Here is a 27,479-nt window from a genome sequence, read left to right as displayed (position 1 = left end):
ACATTCTAGTTATCCAATTATGACATTTTTTATTATAATAAACAATAATTGTTCTTGTTTTTCTCACCTTGTTACTTCCAAGCACCTCTTCACATCTTTTTGGGACTCTCCAAGTGAGTTAAGGAAACCTTTTGTTATGAATATTCTTTTGTTGAAATTAATGAAAACAAAGTGATTTAATTTTTATGTTAAACCAAAATAAGAATGGTTTGTGCATGCTTTACATTTAGCAAAGATGCATTGTCAGATTTATTTCCTTCAGTATCCTTGCAATAGCGATAATAAAGAAATAACATTTTCTACATAATCACATTTGTTCCCTTAACTGCTGGTATGAGTTTTATATCAATAGGATGATATTTGGGGAAAATAGGTATGGCATGCAAATATCGGCAGGCTCAAATTCGATATTGCCAAGAAATGCATCCCCCTCCTAGCTTGAAAAAATAAAGAGTCAAGAGGGATTTTACCTTTTCTACATAATTACACTTATCCTCTTAGCTACTGGTATGAGTTTCATATCAATAGGATAACATTTGAGGAAAAATAGAGGGGACATGCATATTTTGGCAGGCTAATAATAGGCTCTGCCGTAAAATGCATCCCCTGCTAAAATGGAGAAATAAAGAGTTTAGAGTGAAATAGCTTTTTCTACATAATCACACATGTTCTATGACCTACTGGTATACGTTTCATATCAATAGGATTATATTTGACAAAAATAGAGGGGGCATGCATATTTTGGCAGGCTAATAATAGGCTCTGCCGTAAAATGCATCCCCTGCTAAAATAGAGAAATAAAGAGTTAAGAGTGGAATAACTTTTTCTACATAATCACACTTGTTCTATGAACTGCTGGTATAAGTTTCATATCAATAGGATTATATTTGAGAAAAATAGAGGGGGCATGCATATTTTGGCAGGCTAATAATAGGCTCTGCCGTAAAATGCATCCCCTTCTAAAATGGAGAAATAAAGAGTTAAGAGTGGAATAACTTTTTCTACATAATCACACTTGTTCTATGAACTGCTGGTATAAGTTTCATATCAATAGGATTATATTTGAGAAAAATAGAGGGGGCATGCATATTTTGGCAGGCTAATAATAGGCTCTGCCGTAAAATGCATCCCCTGCTAAAATGGAGAAATAAAGAGTTTAGAGTGAAATAACTTTTTCTACAAAATCACACTTGTTCTATGAACTGCTGATATAAGTTTTAAATCAATAGGATAAAATTTGAGGAAAATAGGTAGGGCATGCATATTTTGGCAGGCTCGACATCCATATTGCCAAAAAATGCATCCCCTGCTAACTTGGATAAATAAAGAGTTTAGAGTGAAATAACTTTTTCTACATAATCAGAGTAGTTGTATGAACAGCTGGTATGAATTTCATAGCAATAGGATAACATTTGAGGAAAATAGGTAGGGCATGCATATTTTGGCAGGCTCGACATCCATATTGCCAAAAAATGCATCCCCTGCTAACTTGGATAAATAAAGAGTTTAGAGTGAAATAACTTTTTCTACATAATCAGAGTAGTTGTATGAACAGCTGGTATGAATTTCATAGCAATAGGATAACATTTGAGGAAAATAGGTAGGGCATGCATATTTTGGCAGGCTCGACATCCATATTGCCAAAAAATGCATCCCCTGCTAACTTGGATAAATAAAGAGTTTAGAGTGAAATAACTTTTTCTACATAATCAGAGTAGTTGTATGAACAGCTGGTATGAATTTCATAGCAATAGGATAACATTTGAGGAAAATAGGTAGGGCATGCATATTTTGGCAGGCTCGACATCCATATTGCCAAAAAATGCATCCCCTGCTAACTTGGATAAATAAAGAGTTTAGAGTGAAATAACTTTTTCTACATAATCAGAGTAGTTGTATGAACAGCTGGTATGAATTTCATAGCAATAGGATAACATTTGAGGAAAATAGGTAGGGCATGCATATTTTGGCAGGCTCGACATCCATATTGCCAAAAAATGCATCCCCTGCTAACTTGGATAAATAAAGAGTTTAGAGTGAAATAACTTTTTCTACATAATCAGAGTAGTTGTATGAACAGCTGGTATGAATTTCATAGCAATAGGATAACATTTGAGGAAAATAGGTAGGGCATGCATATTTTGGCAGGCTCGACATCCATATTGCCAAAAAATGCATCCCCTGCTAACTTGGATAAATAAAGAGTTTAGAGTGAAATAACTTTTTCTACATAATCAGAGTAGTTGTACGAACAGCTGGTATGAATTTCATAGCAATAGGATAACATTTGAGGAAAATAGGTAGGGCATGCATATTTTGGCAGGCTAATAATAGGCTTTGCTGTAAAATGCATCCCCTTCTAAAATGGAGAAATAAAGTGTTAAAAGTGGAATAACTTTTTCTACATAATCACACATGTTCTATGAGCTACTGGTATAAGTTTCATATCAATAGGATTATATTTGAGAAAAATAGATAGGGCATGCATATTTTGGCAGGCTCGACATCCATATTGCCAAAAAATGCATCCCCTGCTAACTTGGATAAATAAAGAGTTTAGAGTGAAATAACTTTTTCTACATAATCAGAGTAGTTGTATGAACTGCTGGTATAAGTTTCATAGCAATAGGATAAAATTTGAGAAAAATAGATAGGGCATGCATATTTTGGCAGGCTCGACATCCATATTGCCAAAAAATGCATCCCCTCCTAACTTGGATAAATAAAAATTAAAGAGGGATTTCACCTTTTCTACATAATCAGAGATGTTCTATGAATTACTGGTATGGGTTTTATATCGATAGGATAATATTTGAAGAACATGGAGAGGCCATGCATATTTTGGCAGGCTAATAATAGGCTTTGCTGTACATGCATCCCCTGCTTACATGGAGAAATAAAGAGTCAAGAGTGAAATTACTTTTTCTATACAATCACACTTGTTTTATGAACTGCTGGTATACATTTTGTATCAGTAGAATTATATTTGTGGAAAATATATAAGGCCTACATATATTGGCAAGGTAATAATTTGCTATGCCAGAAAATGCATCCCTCTGCTAACTTGAAAAAATAAAGAGTTAAGAGGGACTTCACCTTTTCTACGTAATGACACTTATTCTCTGTGCAACTGCTTTACGTTTCATATCAACAATAGACAGGGGATACAAATATTGGCAGGCTCAGTCATTAAAATGCATCCCCTCTACATTAATATGCTAGACAGTTAAGCATGATATAAAATGTTCTACATAATGGGCCTCTGTTTTGTAATACTTTAAGCTAATATGATGTTAAAAGAAAAATCGGGAAATTTCAAACCAAATGCGGAGAGCATTTTCTTCAGACACGGACTGAAAAACGTTCGACTCATTTGTCTCAATAAATGTGTAAAAACCGTATTTATTTCAATTAATCTGCGATATAAAACCCATCGTTTTAAGGCTGACATGTTTAAGAAACGTGATATTGTTACGAATATCTTTAAAAGTTTCGTCTTCGGTCATATTTCAGTCCGTTTCCTCATTAAAATGCGAGAGTTTAGAAAGATGCGCGCTCCCGCGACAGGGGATGCAATTCTCGGCAGGCATGCATTTTTGGGCATAACACCGGTCCGCATTGGAACTCTTTGACATATTGTAGCCATATTGTGAGTGTCATTCTTTTACTTTTAACAGATTATTTAAAGAGTGTCGGATAGTAAGCCTCTTACAAGATATTGGTGACATTGTGGATATCTTTTTTAATTTCATTTTTCCCTGAAAAACTTTATTATTATTATTATTATTATTATTATTATTATTTATTTATTTGTAGTAGTAGTAGCAGTAGTATAATTAATATTAAAGTGAGGTTTAGTAGTGATTGTACTATCATAGTAGTGATAGTACTTTTTATCATCATTGTTAAACATGATTGTTGGAGATCAGCCTCCAATGACCCTGCAAGCGGCAGCTATAAGTCTATAGCTACCGTTTGTCTCATACATGTTTACATTTTTAATTTAAAAAAAAATTAGCTAAGCCAACAAACAGTTCGGCATTTTTTCATAGGCATTCCACGCTATATTTCAAGGCAGTTGAATCATATGGTCTGTGCTGTATTGCTGGTCTCTCAGTCTCTGTTTATGTCTCTATATATATATATATATATATATATATATATATATATATTTTTTTTTTTTCCCCCCCAAAATTTGACGCTTTTGTTTCAACGACTTCTTTCAGCAAAAGTTAAACGGAAACATCGCATTTTTCCATGATTATATTGGTGATTTGTGAGAACATGCCACTCATAATATGGCGGACACGTCGACGTACTGTTTTCGCTTGGCAACGAAGCCAATGCGGCGTCTGCTTGGGAACTAGCAAGCAAAAAGCCTGCGGAAAGGGCGATGCGCCGTCAGGGCAGGAAGAAAGTGTCTTAGTTTGAGCTACAAATACTTATTATTTAGTATGGTTTAGCTAACGTTGTTTAATACGGATTAATTGTGCAGTTTTATACCATACTTCTGTGTTGACCATAGCAGGGAAACCAAGAAAGGTAACGTACTTCTATCGTTTACTAATAAGTCATACGCTTGTCATTCAATAATTTAACTCAGCAATAAGGACATATTTATGTACAACAAGGATCGGAAACTAACATTTTCATTTTATATCTGCTGATTTTGCAGGTAATATACTAGCGTTGCCGCAATGTAAACAACAATTAGGGAATTTAATTTAAAGGCGCGTTTTATTGGAATATAAAAGATATTTTCATTTGTGATATATTTTTAGATAAAGTGTTTATTTCATTTAAAGCTCTTTATTAGAGGGTTAGTGGTGATGTTGTTGCATAAAAACTTACATTACAAAAAGAGGGGAAAAAAGGAAAACGTTTTGAGAACATGCGTTTGGTAGTGGTTCAGTCCTGGACATCGGACCCCATTTACACAGTCGAATCATTATAAAGATCCTGCGTGCAACTCTTGTTAGTTTAAGTAACGAGGAACTAATTTACCCAATCATAACTTTGTAACATGTTTTCGACACAGAAATGTCCAAAAATAGGGAGTAAAAACCTTGTCAAAGATTTGTAAGAAACCGGGTTTTTTTGCGTAGGAGTATGTCCTGTTTTGTTATCCATTAAATAATTTAGTAAATTATTTACCGGCTTGCCTATGTCTCACACAGGATATTGCACATTTGTACACATGTTGAGTAAATTACCTTTGACACACGAGCCTGGATGCTTTGAAGTTTTTGCTTGTAATGTGACAAACTCTGACAAACATATCTTGTAGCATGCTTTTGCCAGGCACTGTAGATAGCATGCAGAGAACAAAGCTTCAAGGAGATTATATAGGATTAAGAATTATAAATCCACCTTTCTAAACCAGAGATTGTAATTTATTTAGGACCAGATGTGTATACAGTATGTGACATGTATAAAGAGACCCTAAGATAAGATAAAAATACCTTTGCACCTATTTGATAAATTGTAAATCTTCTTATTTCTGTTGCAGATGGAGGGTTTTAAGAGCAGTGCTCTTGGCCGGGTAACGGTATACTCTATCCAGGGATGTCCGCATTGTGTACAGGCTAAAGCTACCCTCAGGTCCTTGGGAGTACCAGTATGTGAAGTGGATGTTGGCCTTCATTCAGAGCTAAGAGTGAAACTGAAGGAGCTTACAGGACGCAGCACTGTACCTCAAATTTTCTTTAATAACATCCATGTTGGGGGCAACGATGATCTCCAAAAACTGGTAAGTAGAACAAACATCTAATGATTATATACAGTAGATCTAATTCTATGATCACAAGAATTGCTCTTTTATTTAGCTCTTTATTAAGGAAGAACATGCAAAAGTCCAACTTGGCTCACTTGATGTGTTTTACAATCACAGGCTACTGAGGAGCTTCAAAGACTGGTGACTCTGGTTAAAGAAGAGCCTCTTTCAGCAAATGCCCCACCGTTACCAGAAAGTAATCCATTTGAGGCGCCAGATGAGGAGATTGATGGGCGTAAGCAACTTACTATCAATTTATTTGGTGCTTTTGGGATTATTGTTTAACCAAAACAGCATTGTGTTGCAATTATGGGCTTTTTCCTTAATGCTTGGTGTGTTGAAATATTGATACACAATGCTTTCATATTTTTCCGAAGTGTAAGGAATAAGTTAAGTACCAAAATCTGTGTCAGGTTTGTAAAAGCAAAAGGATAACTGTTTCAGGAGACAAATTTTGCTGAGTCACCTCTGTTTGAGAACGAGTCTAAATCAGTCAGTTGTTATGAAATAGTGCGAGCTGATGGGAAGGACATGGTGGTATTTTTACGTAACAGCAGCAGTGTTTGTGTGAGGGATTTTTTTCGAGGCCAGACTTGGCTGTGCTTGTTAGCGGTGAGACAGGATATTTAATTCTATAAATGAGGCTTGTAGCACCTGGCTGCTGAAGGGGAGCCATTTAAATCTTTGAATTAGGTATCCAACAGCGTAAATAGTCTTTTCATTATGGCACCACCAGCAAAGTTACTCAGATAAATGAAGCTTCCTTCGGGATTTAAGTTTGCATTCCTAATTACTATAATATTGCATTTTATGAAATTGCTCTTTTGAATTTCTCTTTGTCATCTACCTTTTTTTTAAACCTAAAACACAATAAAATCAACAAATTCTAATGATGTGTTTTCCACCTGACACTAAGCTGAGATTGTTCATAGGAAACAGGCTTGCACAGAAGCCTTCATTCCTTATAAGATATAGCTTCAGACATCTGTTTCTGTGTGTTCGTAAATGGCTTTGGGATGTTGCCATTCACAGAACTCAGAGGTGAGAGAGATGAGTTTGCAGACTTGGTAGAGGACCTGAAGCATGCTGGTGTGATTGGCTCTCAGAGGAGGGGACTAACCTTATACAAAAACAGCTTCTCAGGCATTCAGCTGGTTGACTGGCTGCAAACAAAAAAGGGCATGGGTAAGTTGGGCAATAGAGATTTCTGACGTGCAACATGAAAACAATGAACTCGAAGTCGAAACACTTGTTTAAGTCAAACTCTGTCAGCTCTTCACCGTGGACATGTCTGTGCTAGACAGGGCTGAGGCCTGTAATACGGGCCAGACACTGCTGCAGAAGAAGTTCATGGTCAGTGTGGGAGGCATTGGACAGGAGGATGGGTGTTTTGGAGAAGGAAAAGAAACCATGGACACACTATACAGGCTGCTGGAGGATGACCTTCATTCACCTTTGAATGGAGGACAGACAGCCGCCTATACTCCGAAACAGGGTAGGTCAGGAGAAGACCAGGATCTTGGCATACACACTTTGCTTTCTGAATTGGTGCAGATTCAGATTACTAACGCTCAACTTTCTCTAATGCTTGTCTTTTGCTGCTGGCTTTGGTGTGTGATCCTTTTGGGTTCACTTAGGTTTGTGTGCTATGCATCGGATGTTTGGGATGGTGAATGTTAAAGCAGTAGTTACTGACACATCTAATATTGACTTGCCGGAGAAATTAGTCAATTAGCCACCTGTGAAATGTTTTTCATGAAGCACCTCAAAATATGTGGAGCTGTGGAACAAATTCATATTCTATCACTCAATTAATACTCATCTGTAAGAAGATTTAACAAATTTATTAATTAATTATTATTATTAACAAAATTTTGTAAAAATTTTGAAAAAGGTTTTTTTTTTTAGACATTTATGAGACCAGGCAGTAACAACTCCCGAGTTGTTGAAACTATATAAATAGTACAATTACTATGAGTATGATTTGCTGATCAGGCTTTTCACTTTATATTTTGACTGATTCAGTTATTTTATGCTAAAGACTTATGATTTAGAAACATAAATCAGCTGCGGGATGTTTCACAGAAGTAATAGTTTGAAGTCTAACAAAAAAGAAGGAGGATTATCCACATTTACACATCAAATAGAAGTCTTTTCAAACCTCTGTCTCATGTATTTGCTCTGCTTGCTAAATGAATAAAAAATGATATGTTTGCATTAATCCTAATTTTATAATAAATCATAATTTTGCTGGTGGTGGTGCCATACATTGTTTTGGTTTCTGTGCTGCTATGTATTTATTCATGTATCTGACTGTTGCATGTTTAACCAGTGAGTGTCTTATACTGTTCTGCACAGAAAAGTTTATATTCATGGTGTGGGTCGGTTTACTTTCTAATAATCTAATTTGTGCCACACAAAGCCTCGCATGACACCAATTGTACGTTTTTGTTAAACATGAAGTTTAGCTTCTATACAGTGAACTTTTTTGTTATGCTATAGTTTAAATAAAATAAAAACAGTTTTTGCAGCGCATATTTTTGAATGTTTCAATCAAAACACTTGACAAACTTTATATCTGGTATACTGTACGTTTTAACAATCTCGTTCTTTCTGCCTTCTAGCTGCTGAGCTTTCGTTGCTTTTACGAGAGTTGATTCTGAAGTTGTTCTCGGAGCATCTCTCTGCTGATGGCAAGGTAATGTTGTCAGTGCTCCAAGGCTTAATGGTTGCAATATATCAGCATCTGTGCTTTTGGCTGTTTTCTAAGTTCTGTGTATGGCCCGTATCATGCACTGTTACAGCAATGAAAGCACAACAGATGCTAATACTCACCATTGTAGTGTGTATGTTTCATTTCTTTACATTGTCTGTTTATATTGTTTTGCAAAACATTGCATTTGTCCTCTTTGTTGCTCTTGCTACTACAGTCTGTGGATTATAAAGGGATGTCTGTGGACCCAGCCTTTGAACGTTACTGTGAGCTGGCCATTCAGCTCCAGAGGGTGGAGTTGCTCTCACTGAGCCGCGAGGAGAAGCTGGCCTTCTTCATCAACATCTATAACGCCTTAGTCATCCACGGGTACCTGCGCCTGGGGGCCCCTACCAACATGTGGCAGAGATACAAAGTAGGATTACAAAGAAGATGTGCCTCAAAACCTCTACCCCTATATAGATTTTCTTTTTATGAAATATTTATTCACGCTGGGCTTTGCTAGTTCCTTCCCAATACACACAATGCACTGTTTTTTTTTTTTTTGAAGCATCAGCCTCTGCAGGTTTTCCACTCTCTAGATTATATGTAATGTTTACACTTTTTTCTTAGATTCATAAATATTGTATTTGGCTATTTTCACATGGTATCACATTTTTTTATATGTGATGCAAGTGTAAATTAATTTGCTTCTGTTTATTTTTTGTAGTTTTTCAACTATGTTAGCTACCTTATTGGAGGTGAAGTCTTCACTTTACAAGACATTGAAAATGGCGTCCTTCGAGGGAACAGAAAGGGAATTGCACAGCTCCGAAAGCCCTTTTCCAAAACAGATCCTCGACTGCAGGTCTCCACACTCACTCGCTATCAAAAGCCAGTGTAAAATCTTACTCTTGCTTCATCAATGTAACTAAATAGCACTCCTTTTGTTATCCACTAGATGGCGCTTCCAGATGCTGAGCCCCTGATTCACTTTGCTTTGAACTGTGGTGCAAAGGGCTGTCCCCCGATTAAAACCTACACACCTCAGGTATGTAGATGTCAGCTCTTCTTGGTGTCCTACAGTGTGCAGTGATCTGTGTTCATTCTGCGGGATGATCCTGGCAGTAAAAGGAAACATTTCTGATTCAAACACAGGATATAGACAGCCAGCTCCTCACCGCGGCTGAAGCCTTTCTGGAGAACGATGACGCGTGTATGGTTGATTCTGGCAAAAACGAAGTGCGTCTTAGTCAGATATTTAAGTGGTATAAGACTGACTTTGGAGGCACAGATGAAAAGGTACATTTAAATACTTTACGGATACATCTTTTGTTTTCGTTATTTTTTCACGTTCACCTTCTCTTACAGCTGCTGAAGTGGGTGCTAGATCATATGGGTGACTCTCCAAAGAAGACCAGCCTTCAGGATGTCCTTTCTGCTGGGAAAACTAAAGTCAGCTTCCTCCCTTATGACTGGAGCTCCAACAGCGCCCACTGAGCATCCCCACTCTGTGGTTTTACAGCTTCTCATTTTGTCTACTCAGCTATGTGTACTAGAATCCACCGGGGATGGAAGTTTGCACCAAAATAAGATCCCAACATTTTAGCTGTAAGGACACATTTGCACTGTACATCTGATGCATACTTACACAGTACCCCTATTCTTACTTGAGGGTTTTACCGATAGTTCCCACCCTTGATTATAGGTATCATATAATTTTATGCAGCATGTTAGAATGTGTGGGCTAACTAAAAATTTGCAGACTCAATCCTTTGTACTCCAGCAGGTTCATTATTAGCTTAAATAGTACAATACACATTTTATTTTACTAACAAGTGTTACCTGTCTGCATCAGCAATTCAGGAGTAAAATATTACAACTACGATAAGTCCAGTTTAACACTTTCCACTTTCATCATGTGGTTCATTTAATTCAAATTGACAAGCCATATCCAACAACAGTGTTTATATTTGCAGAACTGATGTTTTAAATGCACCAGATTTAAATTGATCAAATCTTGTCCTGCATTTTAATGCTACAGATATCTCAAAAATAAAAGAAGTAAATACTTTTAAATACATTATTGATTCTAATGATGTATATTGTATCAAATGAAGGATACCGTAATATTTTTAGACTTGCTTTAAACAACTTGATTTTCAAACTATGTCAGATGCTGCTGTCAGTTTTTTTGATCAGTTGACTGGCTAAAGATTTGCAGCAAAATGTTGTTTTTTATACCCGTTTCCAGCAGTAACAGTTCGTTCAATCATTTATCAAAAGTTAGAATTTCAAAATTCAATGTTTGGAAAACCAAATAGAAGCTCTCCGAAGTATCTCTAAGTTCAAACTAGAAAACAGCTGTCACCATACATTGTCAAAGTAGCAGGAATCTCCTTTTATTGTGAATACTTGGAATGGATGTTATTAGCTTGTGCTGCTGATGGAAGCTAGCATATTAACAATTAGCAAATCCCCCTTCTTCACTTGACTATCCGGCTCGCAGCCAGAGCACACTCAGCTCTAGTGTAACATTATTCCCAGAGCCGAGATCCGACTTAAGCAGCGAGTTCAACACAGCATAAGTTTCTTCTTCTTATCCTCATACATGCCTTGATGACCTTCTCCTTGATCCAGGTCTTCCGTTGAAAATTGTAAAAGAGCTACTAATTATTATTTTTTTTTAAAAATAAATGACAAAACTTTAGTAAAAAAAAGTTGGAATGCACTCTGACACTTTGCATGCAGATTGATAACTTTCTATGCGGTTGAGACATGTTTACTATTTTTCTACAGATGATTCAGTGTTGTCCTACACGAAAACATTTAGCTGTGTTTTCGGTAAATTTTTGCTGAAACGAAGTCAGTATAACCTCACCAAGAAATGTTCATTACTTAATGAGATGTGTTTGTACTTTAATTTAATGTGTACATTTTAGATTTATTTTCAATGATTTAACTTTTTTAGGTATTTATTCTACAAAATTGCATTTAATGTAATTTTTACTCACCATATAATGTTTTGTTTTTCTTTTCCCTCTGTTTTTTTTTTTTTTTTTACTTTGTTATAATTCTTTTGCAATTGGATGCACATACAGTTGTGTTCAAAATAATAGCTTCTCCAAGAAGGTCAAGTTTAAAATTCTGAGAATATTTTTATTCATTGCACACAAATGCATTGATGATACTCCACATTGTATTAAAAAAACAAAACATCACCAAAAACACAAATGTATCAATCAACAGAAAGGACAAAATTATATTTTTTTAGGTCTTAGGTCTGATTACGTTTACAAACTCAAATATTTACTGAATGAATTAAATAACACTGGGCTGCCTTTGTCCCTAAATAAAGCCCAGTTGTTTGCATTCTTTTATTGATTAAACTTCACAATCTTTTCAATTAATGACTCACTTACAATGAATCAGCAGGATGCTTGTCACGATTGCAGAATCTGTTTATTTTTATTACTCCACTTTGCCTACTGGTAAATAATTTGCCATGGAGAAAACTGCTTTCTTCCAAAAACAGTGATCAATTTGGTTGGTGATGTTGGGCTATTTATTTTGAACACAACTCTACAGTACATACGTTATTAAGTTTTCTGATATGATTTATTCCTTCATTTAATTTTTCTCAGGTTAGACCAAAGCTCAAACTGTATGTGGACTCTTTATTTTCAATGCAATGAATGCTGCTTGTGTTGAAGATTTTAAACCAGCTTGGTTTGTCTGCTATACAGAGAATAATTGATTTTTTATTTATTTATTTTTTTTGAATAACAGTAAGCACAGCCAAAGAAAATGGTTATTTTTGCATGTTATAAATCTGGAATGCCTTTATTGCATGGGATAACGGAAACCCCTCTAACCTTGAATGTTGGCCTACAGCAGAACTGCTTGTCTGTGCTTTGTACAATGCCTGTCAACTCACCCTGAAGGGTCTGAAACTGAATAGTGTTGATCTGATGTTGGATAAGCATTGAACCAGCCATTACCCATCAGCATGCTGATGGATAGATAATGTTTGAGAATTCAGTTCAATAAATGAAACTGGGCATGAAGCCTTGAAGGACAAATAGGACCTCTGGCTTGTTCTGTGATCAGGTGACTGAGGTTACAGGCTACTTACAAAGCAGAAGAAAATCTTTGCAAAGAAAATAAGACAGTGTGTGTTTTTCCTTGTATTGATGTTTTTTGTATATCTTTAAATTACCTCATTTACCAGAACAATGTGATGCAAAAAATCTTTTTAATAAATGATACCAATGTAAAGAAAATGTAATCTTTGATACCCTTTCCAAGGGATTAACAATCATGCAATATGTTAAACAGTAAATATGCAATGCTGAATTAAAAATTTATTTATAAATGTTATCTGACTTTTTCATTTTATAAAATTTACTCTTAGGTAAATGTTGTAATAATTAAAGAAAACAAACATGTTTTGGGATTTTATATTTATATGTCCAATGATTGATTAAAGGCAACAATTTCTCAGATCTTCTGATGCACCACTATTTTTTCTGCTCTTTTTACATTCTTGAAATGAAATTTCAAATTCTTTAGGCTTTTAAGTTTTAACCTTGACTAGGCAAGTCACTGGTATCAAGAAAATTATTCTACTCTTTTGTAATTTGAACGAGATTCCAGAGAATGTGTCTGCATGTTCTCCAGCTGTATTTAGGATAGATTATTGACACAATGCTCCTCCTGCATAATATGCCGCTGCACACTGCCAGTCAGCCTCCTGGAGGAAGGCTTCCCCACGTTGGTTTTGCTAGTTGTGGTGTGAAAAGGAGTGCCATGCTTCACCCACATTAACGTAATGCTATTTAATAACTTATCAGCATGATGCCTGTCAAGCAGCTAACAGCCTCTAACAAAAATAGTTCACCAGCTATCTAATATTAGCTTATAGCACAATAAAAAGTATATTACGTATTTTTTATTCTTTTCCAAATAGTATATTTTTACTTAAGGCCATACAAATCTCAACCATTCAGAATATTTCACAATTTGTTTATTTAAAGAAATTGAATCACATCTTAAGAAAAATATATGGATCAATATTACATTTACAAAACAGCTATTAACATTTTTACATATAAATAAGATTTGAATGCAGTCCTATTGAATCACACCATAAAAAATTAACAGAAAAAAAAAGTCTTTGTTTTAAGCTCAAAGTGAAATTCTACAAAGTGAGGTCCACAAGTAAGAATCTGAGCCTCAACTTTGAAATAACATCAATTTCTACACCGATTCTGTCTTGGCACAAAGACAACTTGTTTTATTAATAAAAAAAAACTACATTTATTCCTGTTATCAGAAAACTACTCAACAAAAGTTATGACCTTCATGTACAACCATGGAAACACATTGTAGGTCTTTAAAATTTGCTGTATTTGGCAACAGTTGGAGGATTTATCCATGATCTACCCGCCTATCCATGCAGCATGGCGGGGGCGGTTGGTGCCCATCTCCTGTCGTCCTAAGACGAGAGGCGGGACAGTTCACCAGTCCATCACAGGGCGACAGTAACACACAAGACAGACATGCATGCACACACTCATACCGAAGGACAGTTTAAAAAAAAAAGAACAGACATGTCTTTTGGATTGTTGGGGAGGAAGCTGGAGTTTTGGAGAAAACCCACACAGAGGGAAAACATGCAAGCTTTTGCAGAAAGAACCCTCTCTGGGATTCAAACCTGGGTCCTTATGTTGCAAGGCAACAGTAATAACAATCTCAGATCAAGACATCAATGATTTTTCAATTTAAAATGGTAATGTTAAGAATGGGGCACAAATGTATGGAAGACATTTTCTTAGCCATTGAATATAATGCCAGTGAGTTAATTAGATTATCAAACCCATAGGTCAACCTTCCAATAAATCTGAATATCAATGAAAATGAATCTTGTTGACTTATGCTGCACTGATGGAGAAATTAATACAAACAGAGCTCTGACCAAATATTGACTGCATGTACAGCACTTTAAAATACACCTACATTCTCAGTATTTGGATATCAAAGTATTAGAAATCTTTTTATTTTAAAATTGTAAATTTCAAATTCTCTGAGAAACTTGTGTTTTGATTAGCTGTAAGCCATAACTGGGAAAATTAACAGAAATGCTTGAAATACAGTACAGACCAAAAGTTTGGACACACCTTTTAATTCAATGAGTTTCCTTTATTTTCATGACTTTTGATATTGTAGATTCACAGTGAAGGCATCAAAACTATGAATAACACATGTGGAAATATGCACTAAACAAAAAGTGTAAAACAACTGAAAATAGCCCTTATATTCTAGTTTCTTCAAAGTAGCAACCTTTTACTGTGATTACTGCTTTGCACACACTCTGCATTTTCTTGATGAGCTTCAAGAGGTAGTCACCTGAAATGGTTTTCACTTCATAGGTGTTCCCTGTCAGGTTAATAAGTGGGATTTCTTGCCTTATAAATAGTCATGAAAATAAAGAAAACCCATTGAATTAGAAGGTGTGTCCAAACTTTTGGTCTGTACTGTACATCATAGCATTTTCTGCAATGAATCTATATGAGCACCTATTTGAAACTATTTAAATTTATATTTCAATGATATTTAAAATTAGTGAGATGTACCCATCATTTTGAGCAACTCCACAGATGTGGACATTACCTTTGAAAAACTCCCCAACAAGGCCTTCTTACGCTTCAAATGATTTGCTTTTTATAAAACAATGTAGACTTTACACGGTTATTATGCAAGTAATTATTTTGAGTTTTACTTGTATTGACGCTCACTTTTTCCAGCTCCAAAGTGTATCAACTTTAATGCTTACTGAATGCAAGTATGTCAGGTGAATCATACGTCTGTAATTAAGGAGCGTGTTCTCCTTCAGTGGCGTCTGCCTGAGTTACTCAGGTGTAAAAATGTTCAATGCTCAGAGACATAGCCGAGGTAAGGAAGTCTAGAAGTCGACTGCCGCTGTACAACACACTTAGGCTGTTTTTTTTAACATTCTTATGGACTGACTAGACTGAGAGCTCCACTTCACCTGACTGCAGCAAGGTGGAGGTGGAGTGCTGGGATGATTAAGGATGAGCTTGTTGCGCCATTTTAGGTTAAGAACTTAATCAAAATAAACTTAAAATTATTTGAAGTTTCTTCACGAAAAGGTACAGATAAGAGCAGTCAGAAAATTTTAAGAAAACAATTTTTTATGCAGGATGATGCTCCACTGCTAAGTGGCTAACAGACAAATGTCTTAAAGATAGAAATAATAATATGGCTTCCTTCCTCACCTAAACTAAACACTTAAAAATCTTGGGGGCCCTTATAATCTCATTATTGACAATTAATAAAATGAATAGAAAATATTTTAATTTAGATATTTCTAGACACTAACAGTTGCCCATTACTTTTGCCCTTTTAGTCTCTGAAGTACTCAGGTTTGTAATTGTTCAAGACTCATATTAAGACTCAAAATTATAACTTGCATAATAATTGTAACAAGTATAAATTAATTTCAATAAAATTAAAATCAGTTTGTTGTTTAATTAAACACAATACAAGTACAGTAGCTGCGTCCATTAAATTATTGCTCAATTTAGAATTAACTACGCATTTTGTTGCTGATCCACTGTAAATATGAAAATGAGACAAATGAAAACAATAATTCACAGCTCGTCTTCAAACACAATCTGTTTATGAATGGAGTTGAGAGGTTTTGTGCCATAATGTTCTGATCAGTGAGCCAATGAGGCTAACTTTCATCATCTGAATCAAAACCAAAGAGAGAGGAGCAGGTGTTGCGGCCTTCGTGCATTTGTAATTCCTCCAATGTGCTGAAGGAGGACAGACATTTGCCGCAGCGATGTCGGACCTTCTGGTCCGGGACTACCACATTCTGATTTGCCTTTTCTGCAGCCAGTTCTCTCATCTTCTTCTTGTTGACATATTTTTTTACAGACTGCTGATCAGCGGAACTCCTCTTCCGCATTGAAAGCACCGATTCGTCCAAGTAGGTGGAGGGTGGCGGTCGGACAAAGGGGGTTTTTACAAACTGGGCATAGGCGGGATCTTCGGGTTTAAAGGTCTTGTGCTCCGTAATGTGCGGTTCTGCTATGTTCTTCTGGATTCCCTCAGCCAGAGTGGAAATATCTTGGTACTCTCTGATATTTATGACGTCCCAGTTGATCAGTTTTTTTTCAGGTTTCTTTTTAGGGGTTTTCGCAGCACCAGTTGCAGCTTTGGATTCCTCTGGGGTAAGTTTTGTCACTTCCTCAAATCCATTGATTGTGGGTCTATCTTCCAAGATTTCAGGGCTAAGTGTTGTTGTTGGACAGTTATCACATGTAACTAAATCCTGGCTGTTGTCTAGGCTAGTTGTTTCCCCATCTTCAGCTTTGATTTTATCAGAAGTAGGACTCATTTGGCTTTGGGACTTTTTATTCTGAAGCCAAATTTCTTCAATTTTTACCCTTTGCTTCCATGGAGCTTCTTTGCTCATCTTGTCTTTTAGGTTGGCTCCAAGGTCAAGCTCTTTCCTCTGTGGCACTGGGATGTAGTGTCTCCATTCGTGGTCAGAAAGACCCTGAAAACATGAGAAGAGCTTCTCACAGTCTGGGTATGAACACTGAGGTCTGAAGGGCTGGTGGGTGTTGATGTGGTCCTTTAACTCCGGCTGTGTTGCAAAGCGCTGTTTACACTCTATGTGGTAGCAGAAGAATGGCAGAGGATCATCGTGGAGCTTCATGTGGTGCTTATACTGATCCAGGAACTGCATATGCCTGTCAGAGGAAACAGACGTTTAAAAAAAACAGAACATTTTGAGTCCTTAAACATAACAGTGAGATCTGCAAATATTTCATGTTTGACGTCCAAAGATCTGAAAGTGAAGAATAAAGATTGTGCGCAATGGAGTTTACCTCAAATAAATTACATTTTTCATAAACACAATACTGTGAAAAACAGCTTTTAGATTTCATATTTTGTCATCTTTGTATAATTTATTAATTGTTTCCACATAAATTTCAATGCATTTCAATTTCAATGTTAGAGATAAAAATGCTTTTTTTTATTAAGGGAAAATGCCTATCCAAATCAATCTGGCCCTAGGTGATATGGCTGCATGACATTTTCATCCAAAAATAATTGAGTCATAGTGATTTTTTTTTTTTTTTTAAGAAAACAAACTTTTAAGAACCTGTTAATTTACCTGATAACAAATTTAGATCTTTTGTTTTTATCAAAATAGAAATTTTTGATTTTGGTTCTTACCTGACACAGAAACAGCACTTGTGTTTGGACCAAATGTAAGTCTTCTCCAGAACCTTCTCTTCACCAAGATGGCATTTGATGGCATGCTTTGTCAGCGAACTGTTCAGTTTCAAGAAAACTCGATCGCAGACGTCTGACGGGCACAAAGGATATGTATAATCCACACTGCACCCATTCTCCCCCACTGGGGTCTCTTTGCCCTCTTCCCCTACCTCCTCCTTTATCGAAGCCACATTCTTTATTATCACCAGACCATCTGTAATAACAACTTGCTCATCTGTGAATTCAATCAGGTTAATCTCTGTGTTTGGTCTTTTGTTTCTTTTATGAAACAAAGCCGTCTTTCTAAGCAGGACGCGGATATTTCTGATGATCCGTTCCTCCCTGTTCAGGATCAACACCTGCTTTTTGGATTTGGATTTAGGTTTCTGTTCAGAAGTTTCGTTTTCGGCAACAGGCGTCTCAATTTCTTTATCGGGCGGGTGCTCATTTTCCATGATTCCATTAGTAGGAGGATTTTCCTGCATTTGCTCCACATTTGGTTTATGATTCGACATTTCATTAATGTGTTCGAGAATATGCTTTTTGGCCAAAGGCAGAAGCTTGAAGCGTTTTCCACAGAGAATGCATTTTAGTTTCCTATTCTTTAAATGTGAGAATGCGTGCCTCATCACATTCAAACCCTTGAATGTTTTATGGCAGATCTTGCAGGTATAACTTAAGTGACCATACTGTTGAGTCCGCAGCAATTTCTCCCTCCATGTTTTTATGGGTTTTATCTGGACAAAGACACAAAGAAGCAAAATGTAGAGGTCAATTATAATCTTATACAAAACAATATGAGAAGCTGCTGCATCATCAAAACATTTTTATCTGATTTTGCTCAGTTTTCTCCCAACAGTACAAAAAACAAACCATATAATACACTCCAATGGACAAATTGATGTAATTGCTGTTTTCTATATCAGTCTGCTTTTTCACCAATGGATACCACCGGTTCATACTCACTCACTAAAATTTCATTCTTACATTTCATACCTCAAAACAAACCACTAAGATTTCATGTATTTAAACAATTGGATAACATATTTTCTGTATAGAGAAAGTCTTAGAAGTATTCAAATTTTATTAATAAACTTAATTTTATATTAATTTCTAAAAAATCATTAATTAATTTGTTCCATTACACCCTACTTTTGCTGATAAAATATGACAAATTATGCCCTCTGACCAAATCTGAACAACTCAGAACAACCACCCCATCATAAAACAACATGACCTAATGGTAGATAATAAGTAGAAAAAAAAAAGCTACTTCATCAGCACTCAAAGTGGGCATCCAGACTTAATGTAGCAGAAAACTCGATTTTGCTCTTACGGGTGGTTGAGTACCTCATGCAGTAAACTCTTTCCAGCGGGAGTCAGACCCGTTTCCTCCTCGTTCAGATTGTAAATGACCTCACAAGCAAAAAGCTTGAATTGGCTACAGCCAGAGCAGAAAATAAAGAACCGTCTTTTCAGAAAATAAACGACTGTGTTTCTGTTTCTCTACACAATAAAAGCAATGCTAATTGTTTCACTAAAACTTAGATTAGAAATGTAGGTTTCCAAGTTCCTAAGACCAAAGGTTTAAAAACTAAATTTTAATATTTATGAAAATAATGTGCTTTCATAATCAAGCGACTCTATGTCAAACTCAAGGAAAAAATATCAAATGAAAAAAGATAGATTACAAAGAATGATAAAAATCAACATATAACTGGTCAACTAGTCAAAATTAATTGCTGTTTAAACAAAAACTAATCTTATCCTGCCCGATGTTGATTTCTGATTTTCTCATCTGACCTGTAGATTTCGACCGATTCAAAACAAAGAGGAAAATAGTTATTTGATAGAATAAATTGAAAAGAAAAAGTACTACTAGATCATCCCGATAAAATACAAAGCATCTAATGCCAACCATCAAATTTTTATTACATTCAAAGTGAAAGCTGTTAATCAATAAACTAAAGTGAAAAGTTAGATCTCATCAGAATCTAGGTGCTTTCCTGTCACCAATAAGAGCTGATGAAGGGCAAAACAGGGAAAAGTGACTTTTGAATCTCTATTTCAAAGTTATTGTTTTGATTTCCAAAACTGGCAGCAATGTGGAGTGATGCAGAGTTACGGTAACAATACCGTAACTCTGCGGTATTTACTTATTTATTATGAGTAAATAAAAAAAAGACTGACCTCAGTTTCTGGTTCTTCTATTTCCACATCTGACTCCTGCTTTATGTTACCATTAATCTCATCAGATGGCTTCAATTCTGAAGGTTTTGGTTCTTCACCTTCAGAGTCTCTAGACAGGAGGGAGTAATTGTGTAGCAACTCAACTGGATTATCCAATAACTCAAAGACAGGACCATCGAGCTCGGGGTCAGCTTCGACAGCAACAGCAGGAGTTGGGGGTTCACTTGGTAAATCTTCACAAAGTTTCGATTCCAAAGATGTTTGAGGTTGTTCACTGAGACTGGAACCAATAACCATACTTGAGTCTTTGTTGTTTTCCTTTATAAGTTCATTCAGATGCTGAACTACCTCTTCTGTGTGTTTAGCAAAGTTTGAAGGGATATCATCCAAATCAGGTATAAGTTCCTGTTTGTCTTCTGTTTCTGTTTCCACCTCAACTCCACATGATTCCTCTGTGAGGTGAAGTTCATTATCGGGGAAAGATAACTCCAGCTTCGGTAAAGGCTTTCTTCCTCGCTTTTTGCCACCAACTCTGATAACCGTAAACGTCTGGACTTGCTCTGTCTTTGGAAGACCCTGCAACCATCTCTTCTTCCGACCCCTTCTTTTAAAAATCTGGTTCTTAACGCTTCGGGACAAGTATTCTCTCTTGTGGTTTGAAGGGAGAATCACATTGGCAGAATTCCCCACTTTTATTTGGGTGCATCTTAGAGAGTACATGGGTTTACTACTCAAAGAAGTGGGTTTGAGATTGTATTTAAATTCCGGATCATCAACAAAGTCAAGCTCTTCGTCTGGCAAAGTTTGCTTCAATCTCTTCCATTTCTTCCTCCTTAGATGAATATGACCTCGTGGAACACACTTTGTTTCTGATTTAACCACAACCGGGATTTCAGGAAGGTCTTCGCTCTCAGTTGGACCTGGAGTGCTGAGGCATGAATCAAGACATAGGGTGCACGACTCATTCACACAGTTATTCGGTAAGAGATATTCACTAGATTCCTTTTCCTCTTCCAGCTTCATCTCATCGAGAACAGCGTCTTTCATGACCTTATCGCTCATCAACTCTAAGCAGTGAGTCCTGAGAGTGAGCAGGTTCCAAAACTCAGGGTCAAAGCACAGGCGCTCTTTCAGCATCTGGAAAGGAAAAGATATTGTTAAAATGTCTTAATTAGAAATATTTTGTAATTTGTCCTTTTAATTATTTTGCTATAATTTAAAAAATATTCCAATCTTACAGTTTTCAAATGATGAATTTATTCACTGAGGAGAAAAAAACTTGATGGCAGAAAGAGGGCAAATGGGTCAAACCATTTGTGACACCTTGCAATAAGACTAACATCTATGCAGAGCAACTTTCACCAATTGTTCTTTGCAGAAATAATTTCAAATCAGTCACATTTCAAGGGTTTTTGAAAACAAACCTGATACTTCAAACTTTAAGAATATTTTTGAATCTTTGAGAGGTAGATGTGACGTCTAGCTTCGAATCACTGTCCTGCAGCGTAATCCAAGTGTCCTTGAGCTAACGCTGAGTCTGACTTGAGCAATGAACTGGGAATGGCATCACACCCGAGTTGACACACTCACCTGATATTGCTAGAAGTCAAAAAGTAATTGAATTTTCCATTTGTTCTAGTGCAAACTATTGTTAGTAATACAATTTCATAATATATTTCTCTCCATTTTATGCATTCAAAACACAAACATCAGCATCACCATAAAGCCTATGATAAAAAGGAAACATGAAGGGCGCTCAAATTTCCTACTGGACAGCTACATTGACTATAGATTCAGAAAACCCAGTGGACCAACACAACATGGCACTGCAAACCATCACTGCCTGCAACGTGGATTATGTGCCTCTCCACTCTTCCTCCAAATGAAATGTAAACTTAAGTTTTAACCGAAAAGAACCACTATGCAAAAGCCCAGTTCTGTCTCTCCTTAACCCAGATAGGATGAGGAACGTGGCTCCTGACTCCAGCCTCTGTGAACTGCGTTTGAAGCTCCCCAAAATTCTTAAAAAGAATTTTCTTTACATTCCTTTCAAGGCTGCATCTACTGATGCACCTTTTCCTAACACATTTTTTGAGTTAATAAGCTGATTAGAGGGTGATTACAGTTTTACATTTTACTTTTTCACAATATTAAAATGTTCTGAAACAAAATTTTGTTTTTATCATCTTCAAACCATAATTATCAAAATTACAAGAAGCAAAGGCTTGATATATTTCAGTCTGTGTGTAATGAACTCATTTATGAAGTGAGTAAAAAATAGTACTGTACATTCTGAAAATGTAATGCCTTTAGATGCATGTCTTGTCATTAATATTTTAGATACCGACCTGCAGAATATGGAAGCGAACATTGGTCCGGAGAGGGTTGTTGTGAGGATGTTGCTCCTGATCTGGATGCCTGTAAAGAAGACACACAGTCCGGTACGCCTCCAGGCTTCGCTCCTGGCAAAAGACCAGCAGGGAACACGCGCGACAGATCTCCAGGTCATGAGGCAGCAGGAAGGCGATGGTCTTGCAGACAAGTGAGCAGGTTACAGTGTCACTCTGCATATCACAGAGATGCAACGCCCTGGCACAGAGCTCAACAGCAACCACAACTCCCTCACCGCCGAGCTATACAAATGAAAAGAAACACCAGTGGAAAAAAGTTGAGCCAAAAGTTGAATACGAAAATCAAATGACTCAGGACAAGATGGGAGAGTGTCAAAACTTTGTGTGAAAGTGTCATAAGAATTAAAAAGACATTTCATTAAACAATGAAATGTACCTTATGGATCTAAGCTAATGATGAGTTGACATTCTTACCTCAGTGAGCAGCTTGATGAAGGGGAAGATGGCTCTGACGTTGGTGGCAGATGAAGCAAGTTCTGAACACTCAGCCAGGAAGCCTTGTCGGGAGGGATAGGCCCTCAGATGCAATCTACTCCAGATAAAGACGAGGTCCCTGCAGGAAAGTGAACACGGTCAACTACATCTACTTCAGGTATGCAGCCATGGACACACATGGCTACATATTTACAAATTAGCCTCATTCTTCAGTTTTTTTGAGATTTTATACTCAAATCATGGCAGTCATAGAGAACATTCTAAAATTTGTAAACCCAGTTCCTACTAACAGACTAGAGCAAGTTCAACAACATACTGGCAGTAAATATTTTAGAAGGATTGTGGTTTGACTGCTAATGTGTAACAAATGAACAGTGAACTACAGTGAAACCTCAAAGTTATATAAATAAAAGGATATGCTAATTAAAAAGTAATCCTACATGCAAGTATTAATACTTCTTTCTGCTGCTGTCAGATTGAAGAAAGTACACGTTAATTTGCCAGAACATCAAAGTAGCAACAACTGTGGAAGATCAGAACCTCCTACAAATTCTGAAATCTGAAGATGTGTGAATATTAAAAAGATTTTAAATAAATGTATCAACAGGGAGTTTATGGCTAATTTTCAAGGGACAAAATGCTGGTTAGAATGTCACACTAACCAGATGTAATACATGTCCCCTTTGTGCAACTGCCGAGTGAGGAAAGCTTTACAGAGCGACAACAAAAGCTCATCTTTTTCCACGCTCTCAGTGTTGCAGATTATCTCGACTGCATCACGGCCGTCTATTTCTGCCATCTGAGGAACAACAAAAACATCACATTCATAACTGTACAGTCATAGCCGATAACACTAAAATGTGTCATTTGTATTGTAATGGACAGAAACAAACTTCTCTGCTGAAGAAACTGCTTAAATATACTTAAAATAATTTGAGTAATAAATGCAACACAAAAGGTTGACATGTCAGGCAAATAAAATAAAAAAACAAGAGCTTTTGCCATTATTCAACTGCTTCAAAGTGCAACAACAACCTTACCTCCTTCTGAAGGCTTTCATACAGAGAGGCCTTGTAGAGGCATGTCAAGTAGGCCTGATGGAAGTAAAGATGCTTTCCAATCTCCTGGTTTTCCAGACAGCTTTTAGAAAGAGCCATAGCCTCCTGCATCCGTTCACAGGCCTGCAGATATCGAACGCGCAGCTCCAAAAAGATAGGCAATTCTGCACTGAAGTAGTCATCAACTGCACAGACGGAGAGGACATCAGTTAGATGGACTGTTTCTGTAACGCTCCAACCCAATAAACTTTAACCAAAATGACACCTGATCCTGTTAAAATTTAACTAGAGGTCAATAATTTTACAGATCCAACTTTTTTAGTAAAATACAGTCCATTATACAACATTCAGGTCAACAGACGTCTTTAATATAGTCAAGTTTTCATATACTTTGAATGGTACAAAATATCTCTTGACATCAAAAGAAACTGCAGAATCATGATTGCTATTAATGAGCGAGTTGAGCAGGAAATATCAATGCCAGTATAATAATAAAATATAGCATTTTATTCTGCTGCACTTCAAAGCCAAAGAGTGTGAGGATATGAAGTTCATTGACTTTAATGTAGAACCAGGCTGGAGCAAATGCTTCATCTTGGGCATAAAAGTTTTAGATGGGGATATCACTAATTAAAGCAGTATCGTTCCCCAGTAATGACCACCATTGCCCCAGTAATTTATGTTAACTGACAAAATCTATCAAGGTCAGTCAGTTTTAACCACAGTTTAATTAGAGTCATTTTTTAAAACATTATTTCACTTTCTAATGCGGTGCACGTCTACCTTCACTCTGGAGCACTTCTCCCTCTTTCAGAATTCTCTGCAACACTGAATTCTCCCATGGACCCCCACCTTTGATAACCTGCTTCACATGATGTAGATAGATGTTCCTGTGCCTCAAAAGTTTCAAGTGGCATTCCTACAACAACAAAAATCACGATAAGTCAGAGCACTACTCAATTTCATTTAAAAAGTTAGATAAGCTTTTGGAAAGTTCACATCTGATAGGTTTTTCATTATCAAGTTTGTTGTGTTGTTTTATGCTTGAAAAGAAGTGGCTGAAGCTGGATGCTCTCGCTATTTACAGTGTTCAATCGCCAGAGCAATTGAGCAAATAAAGTAATCAGACGTTGTTTCGATACCTGAAAACAATCAAGGATGTTTTTCAAAGGCTTTTCCACAAATTCCTCTCTGCTAAAGAACAGCATCAGTTCAAAGAAGCTCCTGCAAGAGAAAAGGACTGACATAAGGCCAACAATACGAATAACAACAAACCTCAGCTTGGTTCATAGTTTGCACATTCCTCTGAATTTGAGTATACCAATTTTAAAACCTGCAGTGTGTTTCTTTCTTATGCAGTAAAATTGCCCTTACAGTACAGTCTCTTATCTAGCTTTTTGTTGATATATTTTAACTTGGTATGAATCTGCAGGCCTCAACTTGCCTGTCACTTAAACCTGAACCTTCCAATAATGTCCATGGATTTCACATGGACATTAATTTCTTGTAGTGACAGCATCTAAAACAGATTCCAACGGTACTCACAAGGCCAGACTGCTGAGGACATAGTGGACGTGCTGACAGTCATCAGGAAAGGCAGATGTGGCTTTGGTAAAATTGCAAAGAGCAGTCCGCAGAACCTTGAGTTGAGGCAGAGGAACATGCCACTGGGCTGTGTACTCCTCCACCAACTGTGCAGGAAGAACAAAGGTAATTAATCCACACCAAAAACACAGAAATGCCCGATAAGTTAACTCCAGCTACGAGCTCTTTGGTATTCTTTCCTAGGTCTAACGTTTCTCCATGAATATCTTGTAAACATTGACATACAGTGCAGGCTTTTGTTTGCGTAAGCATGCAAACACATAAGATTTACATACGATTTTAGGCACTGATCAAAACATCATCTAATAAAATAAAATGATATGAAGTACAGTTAAGTTAAGTGTGTAACTTCAAAGTTGTTTCTTTTTCCAAACATGAGGCGTGTCTCTATTGTAGCGCTGTAATAAATCACAAAGAACATCACATTTGTCGTTACTGACTGAAGGAAAACTGGTGCCTTCGGCTTGGGTAAAGATACTGGATATCTCGTTTCCGGTGATATTTGAAATATAAAGCTTTTATTTTGAATCTTCTTGTCTTGATTAATCATGACAGGTAACGTTCACCACGCTGTGTACACACAAACCTTGTTTCGCCTCTCACTCTCACTATCCTGTTAGCTTAGCTTAACTGAAAAGCTACACAGTTAAGCATTTTCAAACGTCAAATAATTAACACCGTTTTATACAGTTTCAAAGGCACAGTACTGTTTTTATCTTTAGAAACTGGCTATTCGTGTGAGTTCCTGATTACCTATGGCGATACAACTGCATAAATAGAGCTAGTCTGGAGGCTATCGGGAGCTATAAAAGCTAGGAGTGTTAGCACAAAACAAACTCCAATTTTGTCGAAACAGTTTTTTCCAACACACCTCACAAAACTCAGAGCAGTAGTCCTTGCTGTTTAGAGACGACTCGTCCCTGCAGTGTCTAAGACACAGTGAATCCAGAGCTAATTCAAGCCCGTCAGTTTCCAAATCACTTTCGTTGTCCGCCATACTGTATGCTTTATCCAGCGCATAGACAAGGTTGCCAGATTTGTCCCGCATTATCCACCGCATGAGCTTTCCTCCTTACAGAGGCACTACAAATCTGGCAACCAACTTTATATTGTGAAAATTTATATTTTGTATAAGTGAATTGTACGTATATATACAATTCACTGGTAAAATATTTTCAACATTTGTTAGAACTGTTCATTATATCCTGAGAAACAGCATAAAGCCTCTATAAATGAATAAACTAAAAATGTTGATAAGAACACATGACCAGTCACGCATATTACAATTTTCAAACCTGAGGTTTGACTGGTTTTGTGATCTACAGGTGAACATTCACTCCATTGTGTGCTTGAACGTTCCACCCCATGTATTCTTGTATACTTTCCATATGCATCAAACAGGAGTCGGGCCACTGTTAAAGGTAATTGTGCGTTGCAGTATGGGTTGCAGCAGTGGTACTGAAGATGGCAGCACCCAAGTAGGACGCAGATATGAGGGAGGACAAAATAGTGCCAAAAAAGACGGAAAAAAATTAAGTTGAGGAAGTACCTTTATTTTCCTTAGCAAAAAGATCCCCTGGGATGAGATGTAAAACTTCACTTAGGATGCAGATGTAAATTAAAGCAGAAAGAGGTAATCTCAATGTTCTTTTTATATTGGGGTTTAAAATACAAATGTTTCTGGACCAATGAGACAGGGTTTGTCCTTTATTGTAACATTTAACTGTTCACTTTAATACAGGTTGCTGTATGTAAAGATCTGAAAAAATGTCTTTATCACCACAATATGATTTGTTGCTACCAAAAATGTAAAAGATAAAATTCCAAAATAATAATAAAACCTTGAAAAATGTTAAAAAAAAAAATCTTGCATTTGGGCCATTATTGATTCAATTACTGTGCTTGCAGGTTGGTTTATTGATCTTTTAAAAGCACACCTGAAAAATACAAGTAAATTGTGTATATGAATATATGCAAAGTTTATATATTATGGAACA

The 27,479-nt window shown here is 36.5% G+C and overlaps 2 protein-coding genes across 3 annotated transcripts; one reads left to right on the top strand and one right to left on the bottom strand.

Annotated features, from left to right (window-relative positions):
* The first annotated feature begins 4,351 nt into the window (after positions 1-4,351).
* LOC102223006 lies at positions 4,352-12,845 on the top strand. Of its 2 annotated transcripts, none has more exons than XM_005816825.3 (11): positions 4,352-4,542; positions 5,510-5,749; positions 5,891-6,008; positions 6,806-6,958; positions 7,074-7,268; positions 8,398-8,471; positions 8,704-8,901; positions 9,196-9,333; positions 9,427-9,516; positions 9,624-9,767; positions 9,837-12,845. In XM_005816825.3, exons 2-11 carry the CDS (start codon positions 5,510-5,512, stop codon positions 9,963-9,965), a joined length of 1,479 nt encoding a protein of 492 aa, XP_005816882.1. In that variant the 5' UTR covers positions 4,352-4,542; the 3' UTR covers positions 9,966-12,845. The 2 variants fall into 2 exon arrangements, with proteins under 2 accessions (XP_005816882.1, XP_023193414.1); XM_023337646.1 differs by lacking the exon at positions 4,352-4,542 and adding an exon at positions 5,250-5,418.
* Positions 12,846-16,001: 3,156 nt separating this feature from the next.
* Positions 16,002-26,493, bottom strand: znf654 (zinc finger protein 654). The gene is made up of 11 exons (XM_023337485.1): positions 26,354-26,493; positions 25,423-25,568; positions 25,020-25,101; positions 24,661-24,796; positions 23,860-24,062; positions 23,482-23,618; positions 22,799-22,937; positions 22,322-22,606; positions 19,974-21,110; positions 17,742-18,520; positions 16,002-17,251 (listed from the first exon to the last, which is right to left on the bottom strand). Exons 1-11 carry the CDS (start codon positions 26,477-26,479, stop codon positions 16,225-16,227), a joined length of 4,197 nt encoding a protein of 1,398 aa, XP_023193253.1. The 5' UTR covers positions 26,480-26,493; the 3' UTR covers positions 16,002-16,224.
* Positions 26,494-27,479: the final 986 nt, after the last annotated feature.

This window comes from Xiphophorus maculatus, chromosome 7, assembly GCF_002775205.1.
Source record: "Xiphophorus maculatus strain JP 163 A chromosome 7, X_maculatus-5.0-male, whole genome shotgun sequence".
Lineage (NCBI taxonomy): Eukaryota > Metazoa > Chordata > Actinopteri > Cyprinodontiformes > Poeciliidae > Xiphophorus > Xiphophorus maculatus.
Note: the sequence above shows the minus strand (reverse complement) of the source record. Positions and strands in the feature narration are given on the sequence as shown.

What these genes read in the sequence shown, in the direction of transcription:
- LOC102223006 (XM_005816825.3), top strand. Translation starts at nt 5,510, where the DNA reads ATGGAGGGTTTTAAGAGCAGTGCTCTTGGCCGGGTAACGGTATACTCT. An exon ending in ATCTCTCTGCTGATGGCAAG is followed by an intron (nt 8,472 to 8,703) that starts GTAATGTTGTCA and finishes TTGCTACTACAG; the next exon opens with TCTGTGGATTATAAAGGGAT. An exon ending in ACATGTGGCAGAGATACAAA is followed by an intron (nt 8,902 to 9,195) that starts GTAGGATTACAA and finishes TATTTTTTGTAG; the next exon opens with TTTTTCAACTATGTTAGCTA.
- znf654 (XM_023337485.1), bottom strand. Translation starts at nt 26,479, where the DNA reads ATGGCGGACAACGAAAGTGATTTGGAAACTGACGGGCTTGAATTAGCT. An exon ending in ACTGCTCTGAGTTTTGTGAG is followed by an intron (nt 25,569 to 26,353) that starts GTGTGTTGGAAA and finishes CTTCCTGCACAG; the next exon opens with TTGGTGGAGGAGTACACAGC. An exon ending in GGGGACATGTATTACATCTG is followed by an intron (nt 22,938 to 23,481) that starts GTTAGTGTGACA and finishes ACTTTCCTGCAG; the next exon opens with GGACCTCGTCTTTATCTGGA.